The sequence below is a fragment of the Pan troglodytes genome, chromosome 15 (assembly GCF_028858775.2).
Source record: "Pan troglodytes isolate AG18354 chromosome 15, NHGRI_mPanTro3-v2.0_pri, whole genome shotgun sequence".
NCBI lineage: Eukaryota > Metazoa > Chordata > Mammalia > Primates > Hominidae > Pan > Pan troglodytes.
The window spans coordinates 34799559-34825691 of NC_072413.2; the positions used below are offsets into that span (position 1 = coordinate 34799559).

General features: G+C 44.4%; 1 protein-coding gene, 1 long non-coding RNA gene and 1 pseudogene across 2 annotated transcripts in view; 1 reads left to right on the forward strand and 2 right to left on the reverse strand.

The window, feature by feature from the left end:
• LOC129136972 (uncharacterized) overlaps positions 1 to 3001 on the forward strand; it is a 47908-nt gene extending 44907 nt beyond the window's left edge. The window contains exon 3 of the long non-coding RNA XR_008538989.2: positions 2932 to 3001. This is a non-coding gene — a long non-coding RNA (uncharacterized LOC129136972). The remainder of the gene's footprint in view (positions 1 to 2931) is intronic.
• A 4953-nt stretch (positions 3002 to 7954) lies between these two features.
• Positions 7955 to 10224, reverse strand: LOC107968148 (large ribosomal subunit protein eL29-like; annotated as a pseudogene).
• Positions 10225 to 10252: 28 nt separating this feature from the next.
• NKX2-8 (NK2 homeobox 8) lies at positions 10253 to 13376 on the reverse strand. Its single transcript, XM_522995.7, has 2 exons — positions 12959 to 13376; positions 10253 to 12198 (listed from the first exon to the last, which is right to left on the reverse strand). The coding sequence occupies exons 1-2, from the start codon at positions 13113 to 13115 to the stop codon at positions 11636 to 11638; spliced, it is 720 nt and encodes a 239-aa protein (XP_522995.6). The 5' UTR covers positions 13116 to 13376; the 3' UTR covers positions 10253 to 11635.
• Positions 13377 to 26133: the final 12757 nt, after the last annotated feature.

Below are 26133 nucleotides of genomic sequence, written 5' to 3' on the forward strand. Positions count from 1 at the left end.
AGAGGGGCATTGGAGAGTAGCTGAGTGCAGGTACAGAGTAGATGAGAATTAGATTTAACAAGAGTTATAGTTTTGTCACAAGTACAATAAAGTGAGGGGGAATGGGGGTTGAGGGTATGTGCAAGGGAGTAATAATGATTTGTTGTGAAACTTAAGTTGGGTAAGGTGGGAAGTGAGAGCATCAAAGGACTGGGAGATAGTGAAAGATGGAAGGACTAATGGTTTGGAATCAAAAGCCCTAGAGATGTATATACACCACTTCAGCCAACAATCCACACTTAGAAATTTATCCTTAAGAAATATTGATGCAGATGCTCAACACCTATAAGAAAGTTCATTTCAGTGTTTTATGTAACAATAAAAATTATATAAAATACAATGATATAAATACTCATCAATTGACAATTGGATAAAAAATAATTGTGGGCCTAAGACCGGGCGCAGTGGCTTATGCTTGTAATCCCAGCACTTTGGGGGGCCAAGGCGGGCAGATCATGAGGTCAGGAGTTTGAGACCAGCCTGGCCAACATTGTGAAACCCTGTCTCTACTAAAAATACAAAAATTAGCCGGATATGGTGGCGTGTGCCTGTAGTCCCAGCTACTCGGGAGGCTGGGAGAGGAGAATTGCTTGAACCCGGGAAGCAGAGGTTGCAGTGAACTGAGATGGCGCCACTGCACTCCAGCCTGGGCAACAGAGCGAGACTCCATCTCAAAAAAAAAAAAATTGTGGGCCTAAATTAAAAACAAGTTTTGTGTGGTTGTGTGTTTATCTCTGTCAGGTAATATACCAGGCTATGCTGTGGATTTATCTGGAAACTAGACTGACAAATTTATCTGCTGTTTTTTGAATTACTGTTGTTTGTCCTTGCATTGTTCTGATACCCATATCATAACATAAGTTGACTGTCTAGAATGATTAAGTAATAAAACAAATGAGAATGCAATTGGGTCCTTGCAGTGGTTTTTATCATCCTACAGATGAGTCATGATAGAATAGTCTCCACAGGAACAGCCCTCAAATTAGGCAGGTAAACACAGTGCCTTTCCTCATTCCTAATGACTGTGTTCTGGAGCCATTCGACCTGCCTGTAAAATTGAGTGATGAACACTCTCCCAAATGTCACCAAGAGCCTGTGGTGTAGATGTTGCTCAAGGTAGTGGGAAAAGACATAGTTCCCGAATTCTTCTGGAGTCTATAGTGTAAAGTATATCATGCATGTAGTATATGCTTTATAGTGTGAAATATCACATTGCCATAGTTCTTCTTCTGGAAGTTTAGAAGATAATTAACATTGCAAGCATGCATAATATTTGGCTATAAATTAAACATTTAAGAAAAATACAAATGTCATAGAGTGTATTATTTTTCAAAGTCTTATCTGTAATACCCCTCCCTGTCATGCTGATCTCAAGTTTGATCATGTGGCTTTGCTTTAGCCAATGAAATGTGAGAAGTGATACATGCCCTTTTCAATCAAAAGCTTTAACAGCCATCTCATGGTTCTGCCATGTTCTCTTTCCTTTCTGCCATAAGACTGAAATGTCCTATATAAGGAATTGCTTCTTCTGTTCAGTTCCTAGAATAAAAACAAAATGGAGCAAGGCTGCAGGGACATGGAACATAAATAAGAAACAAACCTTTGTAGTTAAAGCACTGTTGTGTTAGGGTTGTATGTTTCTACAAAACCTAGTCCAGGCTGACTCTGTAATCAAGTAAACAAATTGAATATTATATTGGACATATGTAAAAGATACGCATTCTATAGAATGGAGTAGGGACTACATTTATTCAGTGCCAAGTATCAGATACTATACATGTATACATGCATTTAATATGGGTATTAACCATATGTGGTAGATGACATTATCTCTAGATGAAGGTTGAAGACACTGAGACTAAAAGTAATTGCACACAATCAGTGTGACAACCAACATGAAATTTTTTACTTCAGAATCAAGGCTTCATTAATGCCCAAGTCCATGCTCTATCCACTCTATCACACTGCCTTTGGAGTGAAAGAGTTTTGACTTTAGTTGCAGCTTTAGACCGGATAGACCTAACAAGAATTCTTCTCTTTCAATTCATTAGGGAAAGCTTTATGGACAAAGTAGAAGTTCTGAAACTGAAACCACTTGAAGAAAAGAGTCTGGTGACTTATAGAGGAGAACATTTTCTAGCAAAACGTATAGTCTAAAAAAAGTTCCAGGGCAAAAGTGTGATGACTGGATGATGAAAGCACAGTGGACTTCCCTGAGATGACCTGAGGGTTCCAAGGTCATCAGTGTGTAATCAAACGTGGGAATCGAGGAGGTCTTGGTGAGGACCTCCTAGAACCAGGATGAAGGAAAGTCTCGAGCAAGAGCCATGAGGTTATGAGAAAGTATCAGCTGGATAGAGCAGCCATAGATAGCTATGTTCATAAAGTTAAGCGTCAACAGAATGATTAAGAGAGTTAATTTGAATTTTTTTGGTAGACATTTTGGCTTTTTTAAAAAAAAATTAAATGATGAACTACTTTTTTCATTTAAATGACAAACATAGATTGTATACATCCAAGGTGTACAATGTGATGATTTGATATGGGTACACTGTGTAATGATTACCACAGTCAAATTAATTTACATACCCATCACCACCCATGCTGTATCTTAGAACTTGTTCATCTTATAACTGAAAGTTTGTGGCCTTTTACTAACATTTCTCCATAGTCCCCACCTTTGCTCTTCTACTCTGTTTCTGTGTGTTTGAGACATTTTTAGATTCCACATATAAGTGAGGTCATACAGCATTTGTCTTTCTCTGCCTGGAGTATTTTACTTAGCATAATGTTATCCAGTTTCATCCATGTTGTCCCACATGGCAGAATTTCCTTCTTTTGTGGTGAAATAATATTCCATTAAAATATTACATTTCCTTTATCCATTCATAGGTTGTTGCCGCCTCTTAGCTATTATGAATAATGATGCAATGAACATGAAGATACAGATGTCTTTTCAAGGTACTGATTTCATTTCCTTTGGATGTATACCCAGCAGTGGGATTGCTGATCATATGGTAGTTCTATTTTTAATTTTTGAGGCACCTTCATACTGTTCTTAATGGTCATAGCAATTCACATTCCCACCAAGAGTGCACTAGGATTCCCTTTTCTTTTCATCCTAGCCTACACTTATTGCTTGACTTTTTGCTAACAGCCATCCTAATAGGCATGAGGTGATATCTCATTGTGGTTTTTATTTGAATTTCTCTGATGATCATTGATATTGAGCACCTTTCCATGTATCTTTTGGCCATCTGTATGTCCTTTTTTTGAGAAATATCTATTCAGATTTTTTGCTTTTTTTTTTTTTTTTTTTTTGAGACAGAGTCTCACTCTGTCACTCAGGCTGGAGTGCAGTGACACGATGTCAGCTTACTGCAATCTCCACCTCCCAGGTTCACGCCATTCTCCTGCCTCAGCCTCCCGAGTAGCTGGGATTACAGGTGCCCACCACCACACCTGGCTAATTTTTTTGTATTTTTAGTAGAGATGGGGTTTCAACATGTTGGCCAGGATGGTCTCGATCTCCTGACCTCATGATCTGCCCGCTTCGACCTCCCAAAGTGCTGGGATTACAGGCGTGAACCACTGCACCCAGCCCTTTTGCCCATTTTATAATTGGGTTTCTTTTAAGCTATTGAGATGTGTGAGTTATTTATATATTTGGGATATTGATCCCTTATCACATATAGAGTGTGCAAATATTTTCTCCCATCCTGTAGGTTGCCTTTGCACTTTGTTGTTTGCTTCCTTTGCTTTGCAAACAATGAGCTATGATCCCATCTTCACAGAAATTGCTTTCTTGCCCTCTATCAAGTCTGAGTAAGTAAAATCAGAAAATTACTTATCTGCCTGTGGCTTCACAGCATCATTAATTGCTAAGAAGTTAGAATTCTAGGTCCTCCTTTGTAGCTGCAGATCAGTTGACTAAGATATCATATGGTGACAATGGTGGGAGAAAGTTAATGCTACACAAATTGCAATGATGCCTTTTCAGAAGGATTGAAGGCAACTAAACATTCTGAAATCAGTTTAGAATGAATCATTCACATATGTTCTAAGGCTTACTTGGCACAAGCTTTAGGTAGTGGTGCTTGTGAGGTAGAGTTTCCCTGAAAACCTTATAGCCCTGCCCAAACCCACATATCCTGCCAAGTGAGAAACAGGCAGACAATTCCTTCTGTCTATACCCTTATGACCTTCTCCATAGTCTAGTTTTCACCTTGTTAATGGCAGAAATGGTTGTGGTTTCCAATACATGATTCTTGGAAGAGGGGAACAATCAGAGGCTGCAGAGAAGGGGAAGCAAGGATAAAGGGGGAATTGTTCTTTCCACCACGTCAATATGGTCTCAGTAACTTCTCTTTGTGGTTATAGTTTACAATGATGCAAATGAGATTTCCTCCCTTACGTTTTAATAGTTTACCTGGGTCTCCTATTCATTACACTACTATTCTACTAATGAGAGAGCAAATGTCATTATGAAAACAGATAGATTTAAGAGCATAGCTTATTTACACATTTCTGTGCTTTCCATATTATCTTACAAAGAAAATATTCGTCCTATATGGGTTTGATAAGTGGGATTATAAATCAGAGTTTTTCTTTCTTATTAAAAGAACCCAACATTTCCAAAATCTGTTTCATACCCACTTATATGTGTAGTACATTCATGCATAGTATATTTATATAATTAAAATGCAATTGTGGAATTAGGTCCTCCCATTGTTGCGCATACCTGTGCTATTTGAATATATATTCACTTTTCTCTTAATCAGTGCTAAGCTCAGTGAGGAGAGGGAGGATTCTTGTAGTGTCTCCTGAACATCAAAATTCTGGCAGATCTATTTTATTTTGTTAGTCCTCTCTGCTCCCATGCAGCACCACATTGGTAAATTGACTAGCCTTATTTAAGATAATGCTGCATCCACAAATGAGAAATAAGAAAATCCTCCCCTTTCTCGACATTTTAACTTGAGTTAAAAATGAAACCTTCTCTCAGTGAATCAGGAGCACAACTGAACACTTGGTCAGATAGATGACTAAATCTACCAGTGTGATGAGGCAGTAAAAACAGTGCCCCAGGAAAGCAGTTCTATCTTTACTCACCATACCAGGTTTCTTTGTCTTTTCCTGATAATTTGGGTTTCTTACTCTGCATTTCAATTTTGTTGTAAAAATGCGTTCTTGCCATTGTACTGATGCTTATCTGATTGCCACTGACCCTGACATGTTATGATGAATTGGGGTTGGCTCTAGTTGAGAATTTACCTACCAAGGGATCATTTAAACCAAAGCTGATAACTTCTTTAGGGTTGGAGGAATAGCTACTTAATACACAATCCTTCAGCAAAGCCGGAGGAGTAAGATATAACAGGAGGAAGATATCTCAGGTGAGAGATTCAAGGACTCTTTTCACGATTTTTTCTGGACACTTTTGTCTCTACTTTAATTTGCAAACAGACTCCATTCCCTTCCTAGTGAATTCTGCCAAATAGCCTTTCCAGTCCCTGGGAAAAGAGAGAGAGAGAGAGAGAGAGAGAATGCAGTTGGTATTGGGAGTAGAGAAAAGGGACAGTCCAATTCAGAGCTTTTAGCTAGGGTAAAGCATTTGAAAACCTGTTGACTCATAAAGGACCACCCAGTCAGAATACAGGAGGAAATAAAGCATGACCAAAGCCCCCTCAGAGGTTTCTTCCATAGCACCCTACTGATAGAAGCTCTGTGAAACTATAGCAGCTTTTGAAATTACATGACTTCAGTAAAGACCTAGAAATTTTTTATTAGTCCATAGGGCAGGTTATTGAAGAGAAATGATCTCTACCTCTAATATGTGATAATGTTACTTTCCTGGATAAATAATAAAACTCTCCACTGGACATGGTTGGAAAAAATGAGAATCTCTGTGCTTGAGAATTTGAGAGAGATATGGAAAAAATCGGGTTGAAGGAGAACTCGACTGTTTAATAGCCTAAGCAATTCTTCCTGGTTTTTCTCTAAAGTTAAGTCACCACTCTATGGCTCAGCATCAAAGGAATACTGCTCAATTCTTTGTTGGACTTACAGACTGAGTAACATGAGTGGTGGGTACAAAGGAGAAAGGGAAATACCATACACCTTTAATTATGGGGGGAAATGGAGGTGGAGGGAAATAAACAGGTACAGAATTGGAATTCTGAAAATAATTAAGATACTATTTAGTAAACCCTCTCCCACAGCATGGCTTGGAAAAATGATAAGTGACCCAAAGGGATACAATTTCTCATGCAAATTTTGAATACTAACTGATGGAATCACAGTCACAGAAATCACCTTGCCCTGGGGTAGGGACAGTACTTTCTCGGCATTCAGAAAACTCTCTTGACTATTGTTCATGTTTACAAATAACCTGCTTAGGCTGGTTAACTGATACACCCAGAAAAGATAAACATGTTTAACAAAATATTCAGCCATGCTAAGCCCACAACTATCCTGCCTGGGCCGTTTATTCGTGAGTCAAAAATGTTTTAAAGGTAGTGAAGAGAGAGAGAGAGAAAGAGACAAATTAATGGTGTCAACAAGGCAAGAGAATAATAAATGTCTAAATACCATTGTCAGAAGGGAAAGTATAGGTTAACCTGGGCTCAAATAACTTCCTTCTAACCCATCAGGAGCACATTATTTAAGATACTGAAGTGCTAAATTGGTCAGATAAGAGACGTGCTGAGATGTAAGATCCATTGAACAATGAGGAAAGAAAATTGAAGTGAAAATTGCAATCTCCGCCTGCAAGAAACTTAAGTGAGATGAAGTGAAAATGTTTACAATGGAAGAAGAGAGAGAAAATGTGAAGAGGATGATGTTTAATAATAAGGATAAAACTGGAGACCTAGGGAGGAAAAAGATGGCTGGGAAGAGGGTTAGGAAAGCCAAAGCCATCAAGCTCCACAGGGACCTGGGCCTGGGATTGGGGAAGAGCTTAGGGGAGCTTATCAGAGTCAGCAGCGACTCTACCCAACACCGAGTGGACAACTGGTGTCAAGGCAGCAGCAGCACATGTTTTTCTGGAAGAAGAATGGTGGAATGATAGTCACAGGAGAATGTTGCAAGCTGCAGACAAGAGCTCTGTTTCATTGACAGCTGGACAAGAATGCTCACAAAGACTTAGCAGAAACACAGAAGCTGTGTCCAGAAACTGGAAGTCTGGTAGACAGGGGGAGAGACAAAGACAGAGAGACAGAGAGATGCTAAAGAACATGTCTTTAGAGATGCATCTGTGAGGAAGGTAACCAGAACTGTCAGCCGGGAGAAATAAAACAAAGAAGGGGAAACAATTCCCACCATGTGGCCAAAGGTGTAAGATCTGGAACTAGACGGCTTGGGTTCAGATCCTCTATGTCACTTACCAGCCGTATGACCCTGGACAAGTCTCTTCTAACCTTTTTGGCCTTCAATTTTCCCACTTGTGTAGTGGGAGTAGTAGTATCTGGTGGAGTTGTGAAAATTGAATGAGTTAATATGAGGTAAAGGTCTTAGAATATTGCCTTATACACAGAAAACATCAGTACATACTAGCAACTACTGTGATATGTGGCCAGCCTCTGTGAGTGGCCCTGAGCTGTGTAGAGTACTTTTAAGTGTGTTTTTTCATCCTTTCAGACTATCCATAAGAGAGCTTATAAGGGTTGTGTGATTATATATATATATCAGGAAGCTGAGACAACTTTGGGATTCTTGTCAGTGGGAGGCGTCTCTGGCCCCAGAGTGACTCCAAGGCTCCGCTGGGCTCCCAGAGCTGCCGGCGTTCCAAATACCAAAAATTCAACCCTGTGGACCATGACAGGGCAGAAGGAGTTTCTCCGGAGATGAGGCTGGGACCCTTTGAAAAGTGCCTGGGGACCTGAAGAGCACCGGCGAACTTGTAACCCCTAGTTAAGCCACATTTTTATATGTATATAATCATTACCTCCAGATTACAATTGTTCTCAAGGGCAGCTTGTAGGGTGACTAAATATGAGTTAAGCTGAGGACAACAGTAACATTCCTTGAGGTTTATAACTGCTTTGGGCAAGCCACTTAGCCCCACCCATTGAGCCTCAGTTTCTTTCTTTTTTTTTTCCTGCCTCAGTTTTACGTGTACAAATAGCACAGGAGGACCCCAGCCCCATGCAGACGGCAGCCTGGGGGTGGGGGAGTCACACCAGTCCTGTCCTCATGGACATGTCCTCATGTCCAGATAGATAGACAGAGATATCTATCTGAAGCCTTTATAGGGGCCTGGGCACCTTTTGGAGCCTGAGCTGGAACTGAAGCGGGAGCTGCAGCCTGGGCCTTGGTTTGATCCTTTGCCTTGGCCTTTGGCTGGCACAGCTTGAGCCCCTTGGCAATGCGGGCACGGGCATGCTTCCCAAGTTTGGGGTGGGCAATGTAGGCAAGTCATTTGAGCTTGCAGGTGACACCCTTCGGAATCTTGGGGTTAACCTCCTTGGCCTTTACGAGGGCCTTGATAGCCTCAGCACATACACTCACAGCCTTGGCATTGCTGGCCTGCATCTTCTTTAGGCCCTTCTTGTTGTGCTCTTGGCAAAGCACATGTTCCTCAGGAACTTAGGGTCCATCCCCTTAAGAGATTTGTACCTGTGTGATTGTGGTTTCTTGACACTATTTCTGTGCCATTTTCGGGACCGGTTGTGTGTGGTGTGGTTCTTGGACTTGGCCATGTCTGCACCTTAAGCCGCAGGTCCCCAAGCCGCAGTTTCTTATCTATAAAATGGGAGTATTATGTATACAGTGTAAGGTTTCTGTGAGATCAACTGTGAAAGTACCTTTAAAAATGCCTGCAACACAGTACGTTTCAATAAAAGTTTGCTGAGTGTGAATCTGCCTTGTGATGTGGGTGATGGGTGATGGGTTTGAAGTACTTTCATCCAGGATGGGAGATCTTAACTGTTCTCACAGTGGCTGGTAGAGAGGCCTTGGGTTCAGCTTTTGTCAGAAATTGTAAGAATTCATCTTTAGACCACAAAGGAGATTGACATTTATCTTTTTCCAGCTTATCTTGTGAACAACAAAAAAAATCCCCCAAAAATCTGACAGCCTAGGTCTCTGAAATGGATTGGTGGTGATGAGAGTGCTAGTTAAACTTTCCCCTAAGGTTTTTTCCTCTTTAAAGGAAGGACCTTATCAGCCTAAAGGAAAAGGAGAGAAAGGAAGTGGGCCACAGTTTATACCTTATGGCTGCCAGTGCTTCTGTCACAGGAAACTGCTGCCCTCCTCTTGCCCAGTACACAAGCTGGCTCCTGAGTGGGCATCTTGCTGGGGCTCTGGCCACCCCACTGGCAAGCAGCTGAATGTGGCTTCTTGGTTAGACCTCTGCTGACCATTTAGGACCAGGACGAATTTGACTAAGGCTGTACTCCCACAAAGAGCCTCCTGGAAAGAGGCCCTCTCTACAGTCTAAATCCCTTTGTCCTGTGGGCCTCCTATGTAAGGCCTTCTCCACTGCACACTCCAAGACCTACTTTCTCTGGAGCTCTAGAAAAAGTCAAGGAATTGGACAGGCAGTGATTTTTCAATTTCTCCCTAAGAATATTCTGGTGGTCTTTGTCACCACCAATAGTAGAAAACAAGCTACCAATCTTTACCCCCCTTCTTGGAGAAAATACCCCTATGCAGGAAGATCATGGAAAATCCAAGCACCCAGCCAGATGACCAGAGGCCAGTCCTAACACCGGCCTTCTTCAGAAATCATTACCTCCTTTTCTTTCACATCTGCTGTGCCAGAGCTAACTGGGAAGCCCCCTGGCAGGTCCCAATATCTGTCTTACAATGTTCAGGCTCCCTCCCCAGCAATCATTTATTAGAAAGGGGTTTTATGATACAAATTTGATAATCTCCCATGCACACTGGCACTGTTCTAATTGAAGTTGTAAGCCCATAAAATTCAAGCCCTTTGTCTTCCTGAAGGCCACAAGGTTTAAAAAGATACTATTGTCCTGCCTAACACCCACTACATTGTCACCAGGGACTGATTAAACAGAGTCCTGAATCCAAACAGTGCGGATTTTGTCTAGGTCCTTTTCAGGCCTGACAATGCCCTTTTCAGTTCCCAAGACAAAAAGAGGTTTAAGGATCGAGATTCTTCTAAGATAACCGCATCCATATGGAAGGCAAGGTGGCCGGCAGCTGAGACCCAAACACCCCACTCCCTTCCCCCTCTCCCCTTCTTTCTTTCTCCACCCCCCAAAATCCCAGGTGATAACACTGCCTCAGCCACCCTTCATCCTCCCCTTCTTCCTCCTTGGACAAGAAAGCTAGAGCCCCTAACAGGCCCATGACTCCTCCTTAGAGACCTCCATAAGGGCCCTTGGCTCCCTTCCCCGCACCTGATGCCCCAACTGCTCTCCTCTGGCGCATCTCCCAGCAGTGGTGCCTGGGAGCGAGGTCGTCGCTTCTGTGAGAAAGTGACTGCTTGCACAGGAGGCCCTAGCGGGGCAGTTACAAACCCAAGGGGTGCTAGTGTGCACTGGCCGGGGTGAACCTGCCCCAATCTCGGATTCCCAAGGCTCCCCCAGGCGGCCCTCCCTCAGCTGGGAGTCGCGTCCTCCTGGATCTGCCCAGAGGAAAAGCCCTGTGCCGGTCGTTCCCCCGACCCTTTGATGTCTTCACGTCCTCCTCCCCACCCTGGCCAGGTACTGCGCCATGAGGAGACAGGAAATCACAGCTAACTTAGGAACTTGCAGGCTTAAATAGGGGTTACAAATTCCCCGGTGCTCTTCAGGTCCTCAGGCACTTTTCAAAGGGTTCCCGAGCACTTGGCTCCTGCACTCTGGAACAGCTTGCGGCCAGGCCTGGGCTGCTCCGGTGCAGCGCGCCCCGCACCTGGCCTCGCCGGCTCATCTCCGGAGAAACTCCTTCTGCCCTGTCGTGGTCCACAGGGTTGACTTTTCGGTATTCGAAACGCCAGCAGCTCGGGGAGCCCAGCGGAGAGTCGGAGTCACTCTGGGGCCAGTGACGCCTCCCGCTGACAAGAATCCCAAAGTTGCCTCAGCTTCCTCCTCTCCTTTTCTTCCCGCGCCCAACCCTGACATCACCACCCCTCCATCCCCCAGGTATCTTCCTAAAGCCGTGTCGGGACTGCAACCCGCCCTTCGATCCAGCTGGGGCCGGGCCCCACTTAGCCAGTCAAGGGGCGAGCCAGCGATGCGAACACCGGTCTGGGGGGCACGACTCCCGCCTACGTTCCCCGCAGGCGCGCAGGGGACCCAACCCCACACATTTTATTCTCGAACTACGAGGAAAAATACTCTATTTTTTAAAAAAATAACTTGCTTCCCATACAAATCGCTATTTAAAAATATACAAATAAGGCCCAAGCATAAAATCTAACTCTGGGGCTGGCGGTGGAGGGAAGCTGAGGGAGGGGGCTCTGGCACACGTCCCTCGTGTGTGCTTGCGCGACGGCTGATGAGGGCGCGCCAGGGACCCTGGCACCCAAGGAGATGGGGCTGCAGGGAGGCGGACGGAGAGCGTTCCAGGCGTTCGGCTCCGGCCCTGCTCCAATCGCAGAGCGCGCTCCAAAGTCGAGGGTAGCCCCAGGTGCCGCCCGGCGGCCTCACCAGTTCCAGGAGACCAGGGCGGGGGATGCTAAGTGCTGGTAGGCGGGGAAGAGGCCAAGCGCCGAGCCGGGACCGAAGGCAGGGTAGCCCGGCAGAGGGCAGGCGGCGGCTGGAGGGGCGCCGCACTTGTCCTGGGCCGCGGCGGTTCTCACCTCGCCACCGCCGCCGCCGCCGCACGGCTGCCCGTCGCGAACAAGCACCGGCACCACCACGCGACGCAGCAGGCCGGGCGCGGCGTGCAGCTCGGCGGATGCTGCCAGGTCAGGCGACTCCGCCGCCCCTGGAGCGCGAGCGCGCTTCAGCTTGTAGCGATGATTCTGGAACCAGATCTTGACCTGCGTGGGCGTGAGGCGAAGCAGGCTCGCCAGCTGCTCGCGCTCGGGCGCAGACAGGTACCGCTGCTGCCGGAAGCGCCGCTCCAACTCCAGCGTCTGCGCCTTGGAGAATAGCACCCGCCGCTTCTTCCTTTTCTCGGCGTCCGAGCCCGGAGACGCGGGCCTAGCGGACGGCCGCTGCGACGAGTCTGGCGGGCTGGTCTCCAGGCTGCTCTCGTCCGAGGCTAGGGACAGCAAAGGAGACACGGGTGGGTGAGACGCCGGACCCTACGAGGGCCTGCTGCCCTTCTGGCGCGGGCGTGGAGGCACTGGCCGGAGGGCACGCCCACTAGCCCGAGACTTTCGGGATGAGGCCATTTCCTGAGTCCACATCTGGACATCCACCTCTCCGAATGCGGTGACCTCATTCATACCACAGCGGTCATCAGCGGGCCTGAGATCGTGCCCCGAAGAAACCCACCCCGGGGCCCTCTTAACATGTCCGCACCGGTAGTTGCGCTGGCCGACCACTTTATCACAAGCTGGGTCACCAGCGCCGGCCTCCTCCAGGTCGACTGCACTGCAGTGTGCCGAGGTTTGCGGAGGCCTGAGTGGGAAGGGGGTGGGGGTAAACTCGCCAACACTGGCCATCCCAGACGGAGGCCTGGAGATCGTGGCCGTGTTTTCAGGCATGGAGAGGGGGCGGGGGGGGGCGGCAGGTGGCGGCGCGTTTTAAATTTCAATTATTCCGACCTCTAGAAATCGTCAGACACAGAAACCCCAAATCTCGGAGCACCAGTGCCAGGCAGGGATCTGCTCTTAGGATGTGCCGACCGGGACGAATGCGTTAGGGGTTCGAGGACAGGGCTCCCGTTTCCAAGACTGAGGAAATCTAGACTCTGGGCTGGGATTTCGGCTTTCCGGCCCCGCGTGGGCTGGGCCCTTGGTTCTGCTGCCCCACGCCTCCTACCTCCCACCCCGCACCGCAATCCACCACGCACTCACAAGGGTAGTGGCCGCGCTCCGAATCCAGCCAGGCGGCGCAGGGGTCGGGCTGGGGGGCGCGTGGTTCTGGCTCCCGCCTCGGCAGGTGTTGCGCGTCCTGCTCGGGTAAATCTAGAAGGCTGCGCACGGTGAAGCTCAGGCGTCCAGAGGTGGCCATGGCCGAGGAGGGGAAGGAGGCGGGGGCAGGGCAGGCTGGGAACGGAGGGGCGGCCGGGACGCCGCTCCTACGGATGGGCGTGGGAGGCGCTCGCCATGCGCTGGCAGCCGGGATATTAGCGCATTTACAGCGGAGTCTCTGTTTATATAAACAGCTCTTCCCACCCAGGCCGCTTTGAAAGCCGAGGTCCGGGTCTCCAGGGTGTTAAGTACCTGAATGAGCACTGGACCAGAGCCGGGGCGAGCCCGGAAGGTGCCACCTCCGCCCCCGCCCCGCCCCGCACCCCGCCCCTTGGCGCCCAGTTACCTCCCAGAGGCTGCAGGAAGCAGCATTCGGCATTAGCGATTCTGTCTGATTAGCCCAAAGTGGGGACAGATAATGGGGATTGTTACCAGTGAATAACATCTTGGGTGGCGAGCGGTGGCCACCACCCGCCTGACCCAGCCCCAGCTTCCTCCTCCTCCTCCTCCTGCGCTGACTTGAGGCCAGGCCCCGCGGGAGCGCCGGGAAGGGTGGGGGCGGCAGGGGTGGGTTTATTAGCACCCAGGAATTTATTCCCTGTTTGCTTTATTCTTCGAGCTTGTTTGCTGGAGTGGTAGTTTCCCGCAATTATCCAGAAAGTGATTTACAAAGCGGCGTTAAACTCTGGCGCGCTCCCTTTCTCTTTTTGCTTGGGCCCCTCTAAGATTCAGGATGACAAGTTTCAGGAGGGCGTAAAGATTAGCCTGGCCCTGCCAGCATTGGCCCAGGGGTTTCAACGGCCGCTGGGAGCCTCTGATCACACCATACATCCCCCCAACAGCCTCAGAGGTGCTGAGGAAGGGCTGGGACAACATTCGGAGCCCCAGCTCCACGTCTCCACAGGCCGGCAAAACAGAAGAGGCTTGTAGCCAAGCTACTTAGGTCTACAGTGCCGGTCTCTTTGGCCCAGCTTCGCCCGGCCGCTGCCGATCGCGGAGCTCGGAGGCCGAGCTCCACAAATTTGGGTCCAGGCCCGCTCTAGAGCCCCTGGGCGGGGGCGCTTCTCAGGGCATCCTGTGAGGGCTTTGAGGCCTCCTTGGAGTCGCCAGATGAACTGGTGCCGCCTGTGCGCCTTGGCCCCATAGCCTCAACGTCAGTCTCACTGCCTGGGCTTTGGTCTTTGCCCAGGAGCCTGCCCATGGCCTACGCTCCCCGCTCGCAGCATGGCAGACCCTGACGAGGCTGCCCGCCTTGGTCCGGGAATGGACCAATCTGGAGAATTAGGACAGGGCCTACCCGGCAGAAAATACCACCGGCCATGGGTTTCTCTGGGATCTTCTAGTTTCCACAGTTCCACCCTAGAAAATGATCAATGTAGGAGGCGCAGGGAACAGGCCGCCGTGGATACATTTTGTTGGGCCATGGCCTAGCTCTGGCCGCGCTTCAATCTACAGAGGAACGCCCTCTCAGAGGCCTCTCCTACTGAAGCTAGTAGTTTGGATATTTAGTTGCTAAATTGTAGCGAAGGGCTCTGTACTTGGGTGGCTGCACCAGAAGTCCTGGCTCCTCCCGGGCTGAACTCGAACCTGGCTCGGATGCGGCGGCGGCGGCCCTGTCAAGCCCCGCGCACCCTCCCCAGCAGCCTCCCTATCAAGCGTGCCCGAGGTGCCCGGAGCTGCACCGCGCGCTGGGTGGTCGGGCGGAGGCAACCCCAATACAGGCCAACTGCTAGGCCGTGGACAAAGGGGAAATGGAGCTCGACGCCCCGGACCTGTTGGAAGCATTTGTTCCAGTCAAGATTTTGCATTTGTTCAGTCCGGAATAATGCATGATTGACGTCTGCTCACAATGCGCTTTAACGCGCCGGGATAAATCGGAGCTTGTCCGGTGTTGTCATGGTTTTCAATGGGGTTCGATGGGATTAGGAGCACGATCGACTCTGCTGGCCGTCTTTCCGCGGCCCCGGCAATAGATTTATTAGTTATGTCTTTTTAAATAAGATTAAACCTAAATGACTTGGCTGTCCTCTCTGCAGACGGGGCCGGGGCGGGAGCCTGGAGTGGGCAGGGGACAGCGGAGTCTGGAAACCCGCCGCGCACCGCTCCTCAGCTCCCGAGCCCCCAGCGTCTAGAGAGTGGGCAGGTCGCAGACTGGCTCCAGGCCTCGCGGACTTATCTCTGGCCAGAGCCCGAGGCCTGGCAATCTCTGCCAGCCCACCTCCCTAGTGAGAAGCTGAGGCACTGACAAAGACCGTCCTGGGGAAGCAAGCGTTAAGACTGATTCCCAAATTCGGTCTTGAACTATGAGACTGTGTAAGGTAGAAGGAGCTCTGGCCTGGAAATCGGTTCGCATCCTCGCTCTGCCCCTACCTATCTCTAACCACCTCATTTCTCTAAGCTTCCTTCCTTCCTTTTTTTTTTTTTTTAATTAATCTGATACAGAAGATAGTAGGAGAATAGATTTGGTAATTTCTAAGGACCCTACCAGTTTTATGATTCTGTATCTCAGGAATTTTTCTAAACCTATCTTCATTGTAGCATTTACCAGCCGGATATTTAGACTCCCTCCTCCCTCAGGTTCTCGAATTCTTAGCCCCAGGACTGACTCCGTCTCCAGGATGTTCTAGGAGAGGAGGTGTCATCTTTTGAGTTTCCCAAGGATCCTCCACAGGAGTAGGGTGGGGTGGATAACAATTTAGGGAAGAGAACCAAGTCAGGAGAAGCAAAAGAAGAGTCTTTCCTTGAGTGACTGACCTCTCTTAGCCTTTTAATCTATTTAACATCCTAAGCCCACACTGACGTGTAGAAATAAGTAAATGGCGCTCTTCAGCTCTTAAGAGCTCTTCAGCATCAAATATTTGCTTTTACTCTTAGTGTTTGGCTTCCAAAGCAGAGATACAGGCCCCATCTAGCACTTGTGCTCTGGGAAGGACTTTGCTCTGGGATTCGCTCCAAATATTACTTCTAGCTTCATGTTCACGGGCTTCGGAAACAGTGTTCCTGGGCCTTGGTCTGCATTTTAGATGTCCCATGGAAACCCTGTAGCTCCTGGTTCTAGAAAGGGCTGCAGCTTACCTGCTTCATCTTGGATTCCCTCCTCCTCTGCCATAAGTGCCTCTGCCATAGGCCAACCTTCCTCTCAGCTCTGCTCCGCGGATTTAGCTGAATTATCTCTGAGAGCTAAAACCGGGGGACTCCAAGAAATTGTTCAATATAAACTGTGCCTTCTGAAGAAATGCAGGAAAGCCAGAATTAGAGAAAGGTACTTTCTATATTGCCTTTTCACATCAGATAAATTCACAGACATGGGAGGGGAAAATTATTTTGATATTGGGTCAATAGGAAAAGACAGTCAAGCTAATCTTAAGTTTTTTACACATTGGAGATATATACGAATTGCCTCCAATTCCCAAGAGATTCTTAGAATCACAAGTAAGCATTTAACTGGACATTATTTCCAGATTTTCATATATTATTTGGTGTTCTGGACAATTGAACTTCTTTGCAACTTAACATACCATGTGAATATTATTATTTAATTAGCTAAGTAGTTGTTTTCTTGTAATTGGATGTAGTATATCTCAATTCCAGTAAGAGTTTTTAATGTTTAGGCACCTGTAATATATGAGTATATTTAAGCTGTCCACAATAATCATCCTTTCAGAAGTATTGTCCAGAGATGATTATCACTACCACGTGCTTAAGATTTTAAGACTAGAAAATTCTGAAATAAAACTAAAGCATCCTGATTTTGAAAAAAATGATTGTGTCTATATCTTGCATTCCGTTTTTAAATCCTTCCATTTTGGTTAAGTGTTTCACAAAATCCTGCAAATCTATACAGTATTGAAGAGAGGCAACACTGCAAATTCCCCTTGATAGATGGAGGGCCCTCAACTGCCAGGACATTTTTCTTTGCCTCATAGCAACTGCTCCCCCCTCTTTATCACTGTTGTGGTTAAAATAGCAAAAGGAAAATGAAAATGGGGTTCTGACACTTCCAAGAAGAAGTGGATGATCTTGATTGGTCATAGGATGTAAGGAAAAGGCATCATTTAAAATCAGATCTCTTTGCCTTTCTTTCTAAAAACAAGTAAACATTTCCCTTCTAATGGCTAATAATCAATTGCTTGACAGTAGTCCAGGCTTGGCTGTGATTCTTTCTTAGTTATGTTGATGATATATACACACAGAACAAGGAACAAACAGCAATTATTTTCAGGCTGGAAATTTAGTCCATTTTTGAAATGGCTTTAGATTTTATTGTTTAATGCCAAATGACAAGATTTGAATGATCCTACCTTCAGTCTCTTAAAATAATGACTTTACATTGACTTTGTTATTGTTCTTGATCTCTAGAGGGAAAGCTTTTCTTTCCTAATATGTTTCTCTAGTTGTTTAAGTATGTACATGAAAAAATATATAGAAGTAAAATGGTTCAATTAATTGAAAAATAAACTTATTTTATTAAATATCCACCCTTACCATTTGCTAAAAAGCCAGCAAATAACTGTTTAAATTTTAGTTTATTAAATATTCTAGTCTTCCTTATGCCTTACAATGGTATAATAAGGATAGCTGTTTTGGCATGATATGTAAGTTAGCAGAATAAAAATAGTAACACACCTTGGAGGAGGGGTGTCAGATCTTATTTGTCCAGACCTGAACCTCTTATTTTTGTCTAAGCTTTTTTTTAAAGTACCATGTTATACTCCTTTGCTCACTGATATAGATGTAGTTTCTATAACACAGAATTCTTATTGATGTTTACATAATAAAGTTCCAGGCCCTAAGTCATATTTAATGCTACATGCAGACACTGACAGGGTAGACTGACCCCAGGAACATATTCGATGATCTCAGCCCCAGTATCTCACATAGGCCTACCCATAGTGCGTGCTTATAACTAACCATCAACACTTCAGTTCAAGCCAATTATTATTTTTTAAATTGCCCAAGCATTATAATGGGGTCTTTTAAAATATACCTTTACTTTGTTCTTAGATCATCTCTGGAATTCTAAAAGGATCCCATCATTAAAGTGAGGTATTATTTCTGTCTTACTTGACAGAAATTTAAACAAAACACTAAACCAATCATTCTGGAGAAGTATTTGTTAATATTCTGTGAAGACAGGGATCCCAGTCTTTCAAAGGGCCAAAGAATCAGATGTTCAATTCTCTTATCGACGTCGATGATAGTAGTAATAAAAATATCACTTCATATTTTACACATTTGAGAATGTTTACAATGTATATTCACACTTAGTCTCAGTCACAAGAGATTATCTGGAAGATGGAAAACTTAAAGAGGGACTTAAAGGCGAGATAGACTGAGATATCCCTAGAATTGAAGAAATCAGTGGGGAGGATGAAGAGGACCTAAATAAGAGAAAGAGAGTCCATTGTAATAGAAGGTATTAGAAAAGAAAGAGTAAAAAGTGAAAGAGAAAGACAGCATGTGCTAGCTTAGAAGCTACAGGTTCAATTTGATCTCATCAACTCAAAGAGGATAAGCATGGATGGAAAAGTTCCAGTTGAGAGTAGCTTTTATATTCTTTCCCAAAGTCTTTATAGTTCTAAAAATTACGACAATAGATAAGCTTTAGTTTTTCAAACACTTCAAATTTTTCTAGATCCTATCTAGTTTACTCTTAATTTTCCCTTGGAAAAATCTTTCCCCGTCTTCCAAGAGGTAGCACAAATACACAACAGAAGCAAGAAATGACTGCTTGTGGGAATTTCCCCACAAAAAAAGTAAAAGAACTATATATGTTTACTGCAGCCTCTGGAAATCCCTTAACCAGCAAAGGTGGCTGTCTTTGTATTCTTGATTAAATGGGTATTTGCACTGAAGTCACATACCACACAAAGGAAACAAAACAAAATAAAAATGTCCTCCGTGTTCTGTTTTTCAATCATTTGTGTGAAGGAGGTTCCTGGCCTTTATCACTGTCAGTGAAAAGTTCTTCATTGGCAGGAGACATTCCACTCACCCTGCTTCTTGTGCACAGGGAGCTTACCATGGAAACTACTTCTGGATCCATCAGACAAATATATAAACGACAAAGCTCCACGCTGGGCATTTTAGGTTTAGTGACAGGGTACGAAGAAGGGCGTTTAGAATTTCTTGAGAAATTTATTGTTCTATTTGCCTTGCTCTGAATCTTAAAACCCATAAATTGAACTTGTTTAAGTTAGGAAACAACTAAGAAATGACTTTATCTAAGGAAATTCTTTTTGGCACAAAAATATATATGCCATGTTTAACACAACTTAAGTATAGTAAAACTGTGCTTTAGGTAGATTATTTTTAAATGATAGCTTCAGTATCCCCAAGATAATAAATTCATCCTAATATATGTTTGTATTTTTTAATCGGGTATGGCCTTTAATTAAGTGAGACAAACAAACAAACAAACAAACAGCCCCATAATTGTTTCTATGCTGACCACATTCCTTTTGTTAACAAGCTCCATCCTAAAGTGTCCTTGGCTTATTCTTAAAATGTAACATTTTGCTTTGTAACACAAACCTGAGGAAACAAGACAGCATCTCAGAAAACTTTCATTGCATTTTTTGGATTCCACGTTTTGTCAAGCTCTCATTTAATTTATCACCAACCCCAGGTTACTTCCCCACTGTTTCCAGCTAGTCTGTTTCCAGCTTTCCTCTGTCCGTGGTCCACATGAATTCACCGTGAAGACCATCTGTGCTTGACACATCCACCCATGAGCAGCGTGTTTCCAGTGCTCATTTTCATTAGCAGCTCCTCACGTCAAGTCAGTTTACATAAACTCGACTGATATATTCTTGGATGGCTATGCCATCAGGATGTGCACATTTTTATACATAATGAAAACACAGTTTTTTTTTTCTTGGGCACTGGGAGTAAGGATATGTTCAGTCAGTTTGCAGTATGAGAAAGAAATAGATGGTCACAGATTCTATTGTAGTTGCTTCTTTAGGTTTGGCTACTTTAAAACCAAAACAAAACCTTCCTTTTAAAAATTTTTCTTACACGAAAGGACTGGGCTATAAGGCCAATTTAGATGGGGAAAATCAAAAGTATAAATATGTACCTAAAGTTAGACATTCTATTTCTTACGTATTATTAAAATGATTTTATAATGATGAATTTTGTGAAAGCTCAGATGCCAGAATGCAGGGGTTATCCAAGATCGTTAGCAGGTCATCCCTGGTGAATTTAGCCTTCTGGTTTTTTCTGTAATAAAAATAAAAAACTACTCAAGTTCCATGAATTATTTTAGTCATCTCTTTTATAGAACCATTAGGAAAAGTACATGAATATCTCCTTTTATGAATTACACTGTTTTTCTGTTATTGAAGTTTTCTATTATTCAAATCCTAGGGAAGTCGGAGTGAGATCCTGATTCTCCAGGCAGCTGATTGATCACAAGAGCATCCCTAAGGGGTAGCATAGAGATGGGGATGAAGGGGGAAACCTACAAGTGTCTCTAACTGAATCTGAGGTAGTTTGCACTGAAGGGAGGTGGGTGGGACAGGTGAAGGGAAGGAGGAAGGGAGGAGAAAGTGAGAGGGTGAGTGCTTGTCTCAGCTTAGGGATCCCCCATCTCCAGCCAGCCAGGGCTTTTACCAGTTGGAGGATGGTAAAGGGAAGGCAAGTGGCAGGGAGTCAGTTTCATCACCTCTGGAGTACCACACCACCAAGTGTAGAGGAGAAAGGGCTTGGTGGTTTGTTCAGATGCCAATTAAGGGACCTGAAGGCCTGTACATTTTAAAAGTCCATGTAGGGAACAAAGTCTGATATGTAGGGATCCTGTTGTGATTTGTTTTTTTGTTTGGTTGTGTGTGTGTGTGTGTGTGTGGTTTTGGGGGTTTTTGTTTTGTTTTGTTTTTCCAGCATCTCAGTGACTAGCAGTGTGGCTTTATCTGGTTTAAGTTGTATTTGTTTCCAAACAGCTTCGTCTGTTACAATGCTAATTGGGCAGCACAGAAACACTTTGCAAGTCGAATTTTTTTAAAAGTTAACTTACCCCAGCAATGAACACAGATTGAAAATCAGTTAAAAGCCAGTGAGAACAAATGTCTCTTAAATCGAGGATGGAACAAAGGGAAGGTGGGGGCACATCCCTTAATGTCAATAGGCAGAAAGCTGCACGTGCACAATGGGCATGGGAGGGACCACCCAAGGTGACTCGTGTCAGTTCTGGAGACCGACAGAGACCTGGAGCCTGGGGGCCAGGCTAGCCACCCAGAGTTCTGCTCAGGAGGGAGCCAAGGTGGTGGGGAATGGTCATATTCTTGTTCCAAGCTACGCTGTATCCACAGCCAATTTTCTTCTTCCAAGTATGACCAAAATGTCAGGAGGTCTGCACTCCGGCTGCTGTGGCCAGCGATCACACTCTTGGTGGATCCGGAAGGCTGTTCATTGGAGTGGCTAATCACTAACTAGAGTCATGGAATTATGCAAAATGTACAACCCCCTCCACCCCCCACCACAAGACTGCCCACACACCTCACTTTATTGTCAGTAGCATGCAGGTCTCTCAAGGGGCAGAATTTTGAGAAAATTATAATCCACAAATATATGGTAAGTAACTCAGGAGCACCAGGCACTAAGCTAGTACTGAGGCTGATCTAGTCAAGTATAGTTAATAGTCCGTAACAAGCAACCTGATTTTTCTTTCCAACATGCACCACATTTGGGGATCAAATAGAACCAGATCTGGGTTTGTCATCTGGCTCTCCCAATAGTGCCTAAATGACCTTGATCAAGTTTTGTAATTTCTTTGAGCCGGTGTTTCCTCATGTATAAATGGAAATAAAAATTCATACAGGGATTATGAGGATTAATGAGATATTTGTTTTGGTTGCTTGGCATAGTGCTTGCCCACAGTTAGTAGGTACTCAAGTGTGGCAATTGTTGCTGTAATAATAATGTATCTTGGGAGAAGTGAGATGCTTATGGAGAAGCTGAGTTTTACCCCCATATAACCAACTTGGAGTTGTCCTATACTAACTTTAGGATTATCAGTGACAGAGCTGTAGAGAACTTTATCTAGTTCAACCCCTTCCTTTCACAGAAGAAACGGAGGCACAGAGGGAGGTTGGGTGACTTGCCCAGCATCTCACAGAGCCTGGCTTGGAGCCCAGATTTTCCTAATGTAGGGTTCTTCTTACTTCAGCATACCCTGCATCATGAGTCCTTGAATAGCCTTTCTTCTCCTAACAGAGTAAGGGGAAAGCTGCCTATAGAAAAGGTGTCTTTAAACTCAGCAGCATTACTCAGACATTCCAGTTTCAGATTTTGGCCTCAGGCCTACTTTGCTCTCCTGGCTCTCAAATCTCTGCTGGCAATGCAAAGGCTCTCATCTCACTTTAATGGTAGGATAGAGACTCCCAAGCCCTAATGTTTTCATTTCTGGGTGGCTCTGTTGCTGCTTCAGGTTTTTTTCCCCTGGAGTCTCTGTGCTTCAGGATTCATTCTTTCTAGCATGTGAGTTCCTGAAGTAGCATTTGAATCCTCTCAATTCAGCCAGAGCATCTTGTAGTAAAAGTTCTCTCTCGTTAGCACGTGTGAAACACCACATAAGAACAGAATCAGACAAATTGGAAACAAATGCACTTACCTGGAAAGGACCAGAAACAGGCAAATGTTGACTGCTTTAGAAAGGCAAAGGAAAATGCTTTGAGCTTTTTTTTTTTTTAAGGTATAATTCTTCGCCTACTGAGAAAATTAGAGAAAAGGGAAAAGAGAATGGCAAATTAAAGGAAAGCTGTGTCACATCATTGTCTTCCTGGATTTACCTGGAAGACAATGTGAATGTGGTGGGTGGGGGACAGGCTCCTGCATCCCTCGTCTGTGCCAGCCCTACAGTGGCTGGAGAGTCCCCATTCTGCAGGGAGAAGCCAGCTGGCTCCCAGTCTGTCCTCAAAATCAAGGTCATATTATTTTGTTTTCCAAGTTCCTTTAGCTCTTACAGTCAAAATCATCTGATTTTCCTCTTAATTGCCTTCTGAGCATTTCAAATGTGCTAATTCCATTTTCCTAATTAGACTGTAAGCCTCTCCAGGATAGGCACTGTGTGCTCTGTATTTCTTCTGTATTCTTGAAAGAAAAACTTGATTTTTGAGGGGTTAACACAGAATACATTGGTAAATATGTGACAAATGGGCTTTTTGAGTGTAAAAATGCCTCATTAGAAGGGACATGTTTCTTCTTTGCCACAGTGCATCTAATCAGATAAAGGTATGGACCGGGATTAACTTCCCACCCAAGCGAAGTGGTATTAAAGCATTTCCTGCCAGAGGTATTGTGGAATGCCATGGGCAAGGGGTGTGTTGAAAGAGATCACCCTTTATTTGAAAGAAATGGGAGTCCTTCTGGTCTCAGATCAAGTTAAAAGGGATTTTGCTGTTTATACTCCGAAGTTATTTTCCCTTGATCTGTATAAGACACAATAGATGATAACAGCTGATTGAGAATAGTTAGTCTAGTGTATAAATATGTAAACATGGGTAAGTATGTATTTAGACAATTTAAAAGTGTGTCTCATTTACCCAATTATAAACAGCTGTCTGAGAGCAATTACGATTTATCATGTAAATGCTTATTTGCATAATTCAAAATATGAATATTATTTGCTTGATAAAGACTGTAAATAAAAGGCAACCCGAACTTTCTCATGCTTAGAGTTTTATGCTAAGTTTTTGCCATACAGAGAAAAAGAGCGTTTTGTTGAAAGCAGTATTTAATTTTGATAGTTCTAGCAGGTCCAAATAATCACTAATTTAATAAGAAAAGAGCAAGACTTTGAAAGGTGGTTGGCTGAGAAATAATAAAAGAGGTCATACTACTGTGCTGCTTTTACTCCTGAAAATTTTCTGTGTAAAGCAATTCTGCTGACGAATTGTTTTACAACTGCTTTCACTGAATGCAAATGTTTAATGGTGAATTCACTTGCATATTTTATGTACTACAATTTGATATACACATAATTCTTCAATAATATATCATTATTTTTTAATTGTATAATTACCAAGTGAGTATGCTTCCAAGTGTATTAAGGAACAACTCTCCTTAATATATAACTATTCTACATTTATGAAAGCAAGTTATAAAATGTGGACATCAAAACTTCCATTCAGGTATTACCTAATATATTAATTTTCCAAGGGCTGTCATAACCAATTACTACAAACTTAGTGGCTTAAAACAACAAAAAATGTATTCTCTTACAGTTCTGGAGGCTAAAAGTCTGAAATCAAGATGTTGGCAGGGCTCTAGAGAAGAATCTTGTCTTGCTGCTTTGTAGTTTCTAGTGGTTGCTGGCAATCCTTGGTATTCTTAGCATGAAGCTGCCTCATTCCCATCTCTGCCTCCATTGTCACATGGCCTTCCTCTGTGTGTGTTTGTGTCTCTGTATGGCCTCTCCTTGGATTTAGGGCCCACCCTAATCCAGTATGACATTATCCAAACTAATTACATCTTCAAAGAACCTATTTTCAAATAAGGTCAACATTCACAGGTACTGGAGGTTAGTACTTGAGAGCTTGTTTAGAGGTTCTAGCAGGGGAGTGCAGCTAGTCATAAACCCTTGACTGAAGACAGGTCCTCCTCTATTGGGTATGGTCCTCCTCTTCCACTGAGTGCACAGCTTCAGGAGGGACACACATGGAACAGTGAGGGAGGAAAGGGACACCCGCCTAGCCAGCCAGATCAGCCGAATCCACCCTAGCGATCAATGGGGTGACAGCTGTCACAGCCAGATTGCCCTCATATCCGGTTAGTACTTGAATATATATTTTGGGGGGACACAGTTCATCACACTACACCCAGTGAGGACTAATATGCAAAGTACGGTTCCTAACTACTAAAGGATTCTGAAATACTGTCTGAATTGCCATTCCCCTAAGAGTAATTTGTATTTTGCATGGTTTTTATATTATAGACAGAATATTATATTACATAATTTTAAAAATTGAGAATTCTTTTGTAATAAAGGTATATATATTATCGTATGGTATATTCAAGAAATATTTATTCAATTTCCATTATAGGAAAACAATGTGAAGGGGATTCTCTCTTAACCAGACTATCCATTCTTAACCAGAGCACCTCATTCTTCCATTATTTTTGACAACCAAAAGTTCATGATCTTTCCTTGATATTAGTGCTTTTCTTCAAGGATCTGTTGCTATTTTTGGTATACTAATTGTGGACAAGCCTTCCCAGGTGGATTCAGTCTTTCTCTGCAGCTCTTCCTTGAGGTTAGGGGTCAATTGCTGACTCCTTTATACATTTTTTTTCATGTTTTCAGAAAAGGAACTACTGTATGTTACCATGGTTAAACATTTTATAAAAGGTAGCTCATTCAGACCTCATAACCTTGGGAGTTATGTTTTATGATAGTCTCATTTTATGGGTGAAAATACTGATACCCTGAAAGGGTCCAAAATCAGACAGCCATTAAGTGGTAGACACAAGATGTGAATCCACATATGCCTGTTGCTAAAGCCCCTCTCTTTGGAAGAAAGCACAGTGTGCCTGGCTGCATGCTGTTACTTCCTGGGCTGTCATACTCCTCGACCTGTCCAGGAATGTTTTCTGTGCCGCTTCAGCTCTGCTGGTTTTGCCATGTTTCTGCACCTCTACTGAGTGACTTCTGGTTCCTAGGAAGCATTGCCCACATGACTGGGTTAAGAACTTGGAAACCTGCATTGATCAGGAGAGAGCAGAATGTATCATCTCTTAAAAGACCCTTATCAATGGGTTCCTTGTGAAAATCAAAGCAGGGTACCACAGTAGTTCATATGTGAAAAAACAAGCCCTAGAGTCTGAGCACAGGCATAGGAGTTGGTTTTAGAGTTTGGTGAGCAAGATCAGAAATCTGAATGAGTTAATCAGGACTAAGATGCAGTGGCAGTTTAAGGGCCTATCCCACACCAGGAGGTGGCTGATGATACTGATTAAGCAGGAAAGAAGTACTGAAAATCTCATGCCTAAATTTGCAGCTATCATGGCCCAAAAGTATTGCATCCTCTCTCAGCTTAATTTGGGTAACGTTTTGCTTC

Bases quoted from the DNA above. Each gene is read 5' to 3' on its own strand.
- NKX2-8 (XM_522995.7), bottom strand. From the start codon at position 13,115: ATGGCCACCTCTGGACGCCTGAGCTTCACCGTGCGCAGCCTTCTAGAT. The intron at 12,199-12,958 runs GTGAGTGCGTGG...TGCTGTCCCTAG, and splicing joins GGAGCGCGGCCACTACCCTT to CCTCGGACGAGAGCAGCCTG.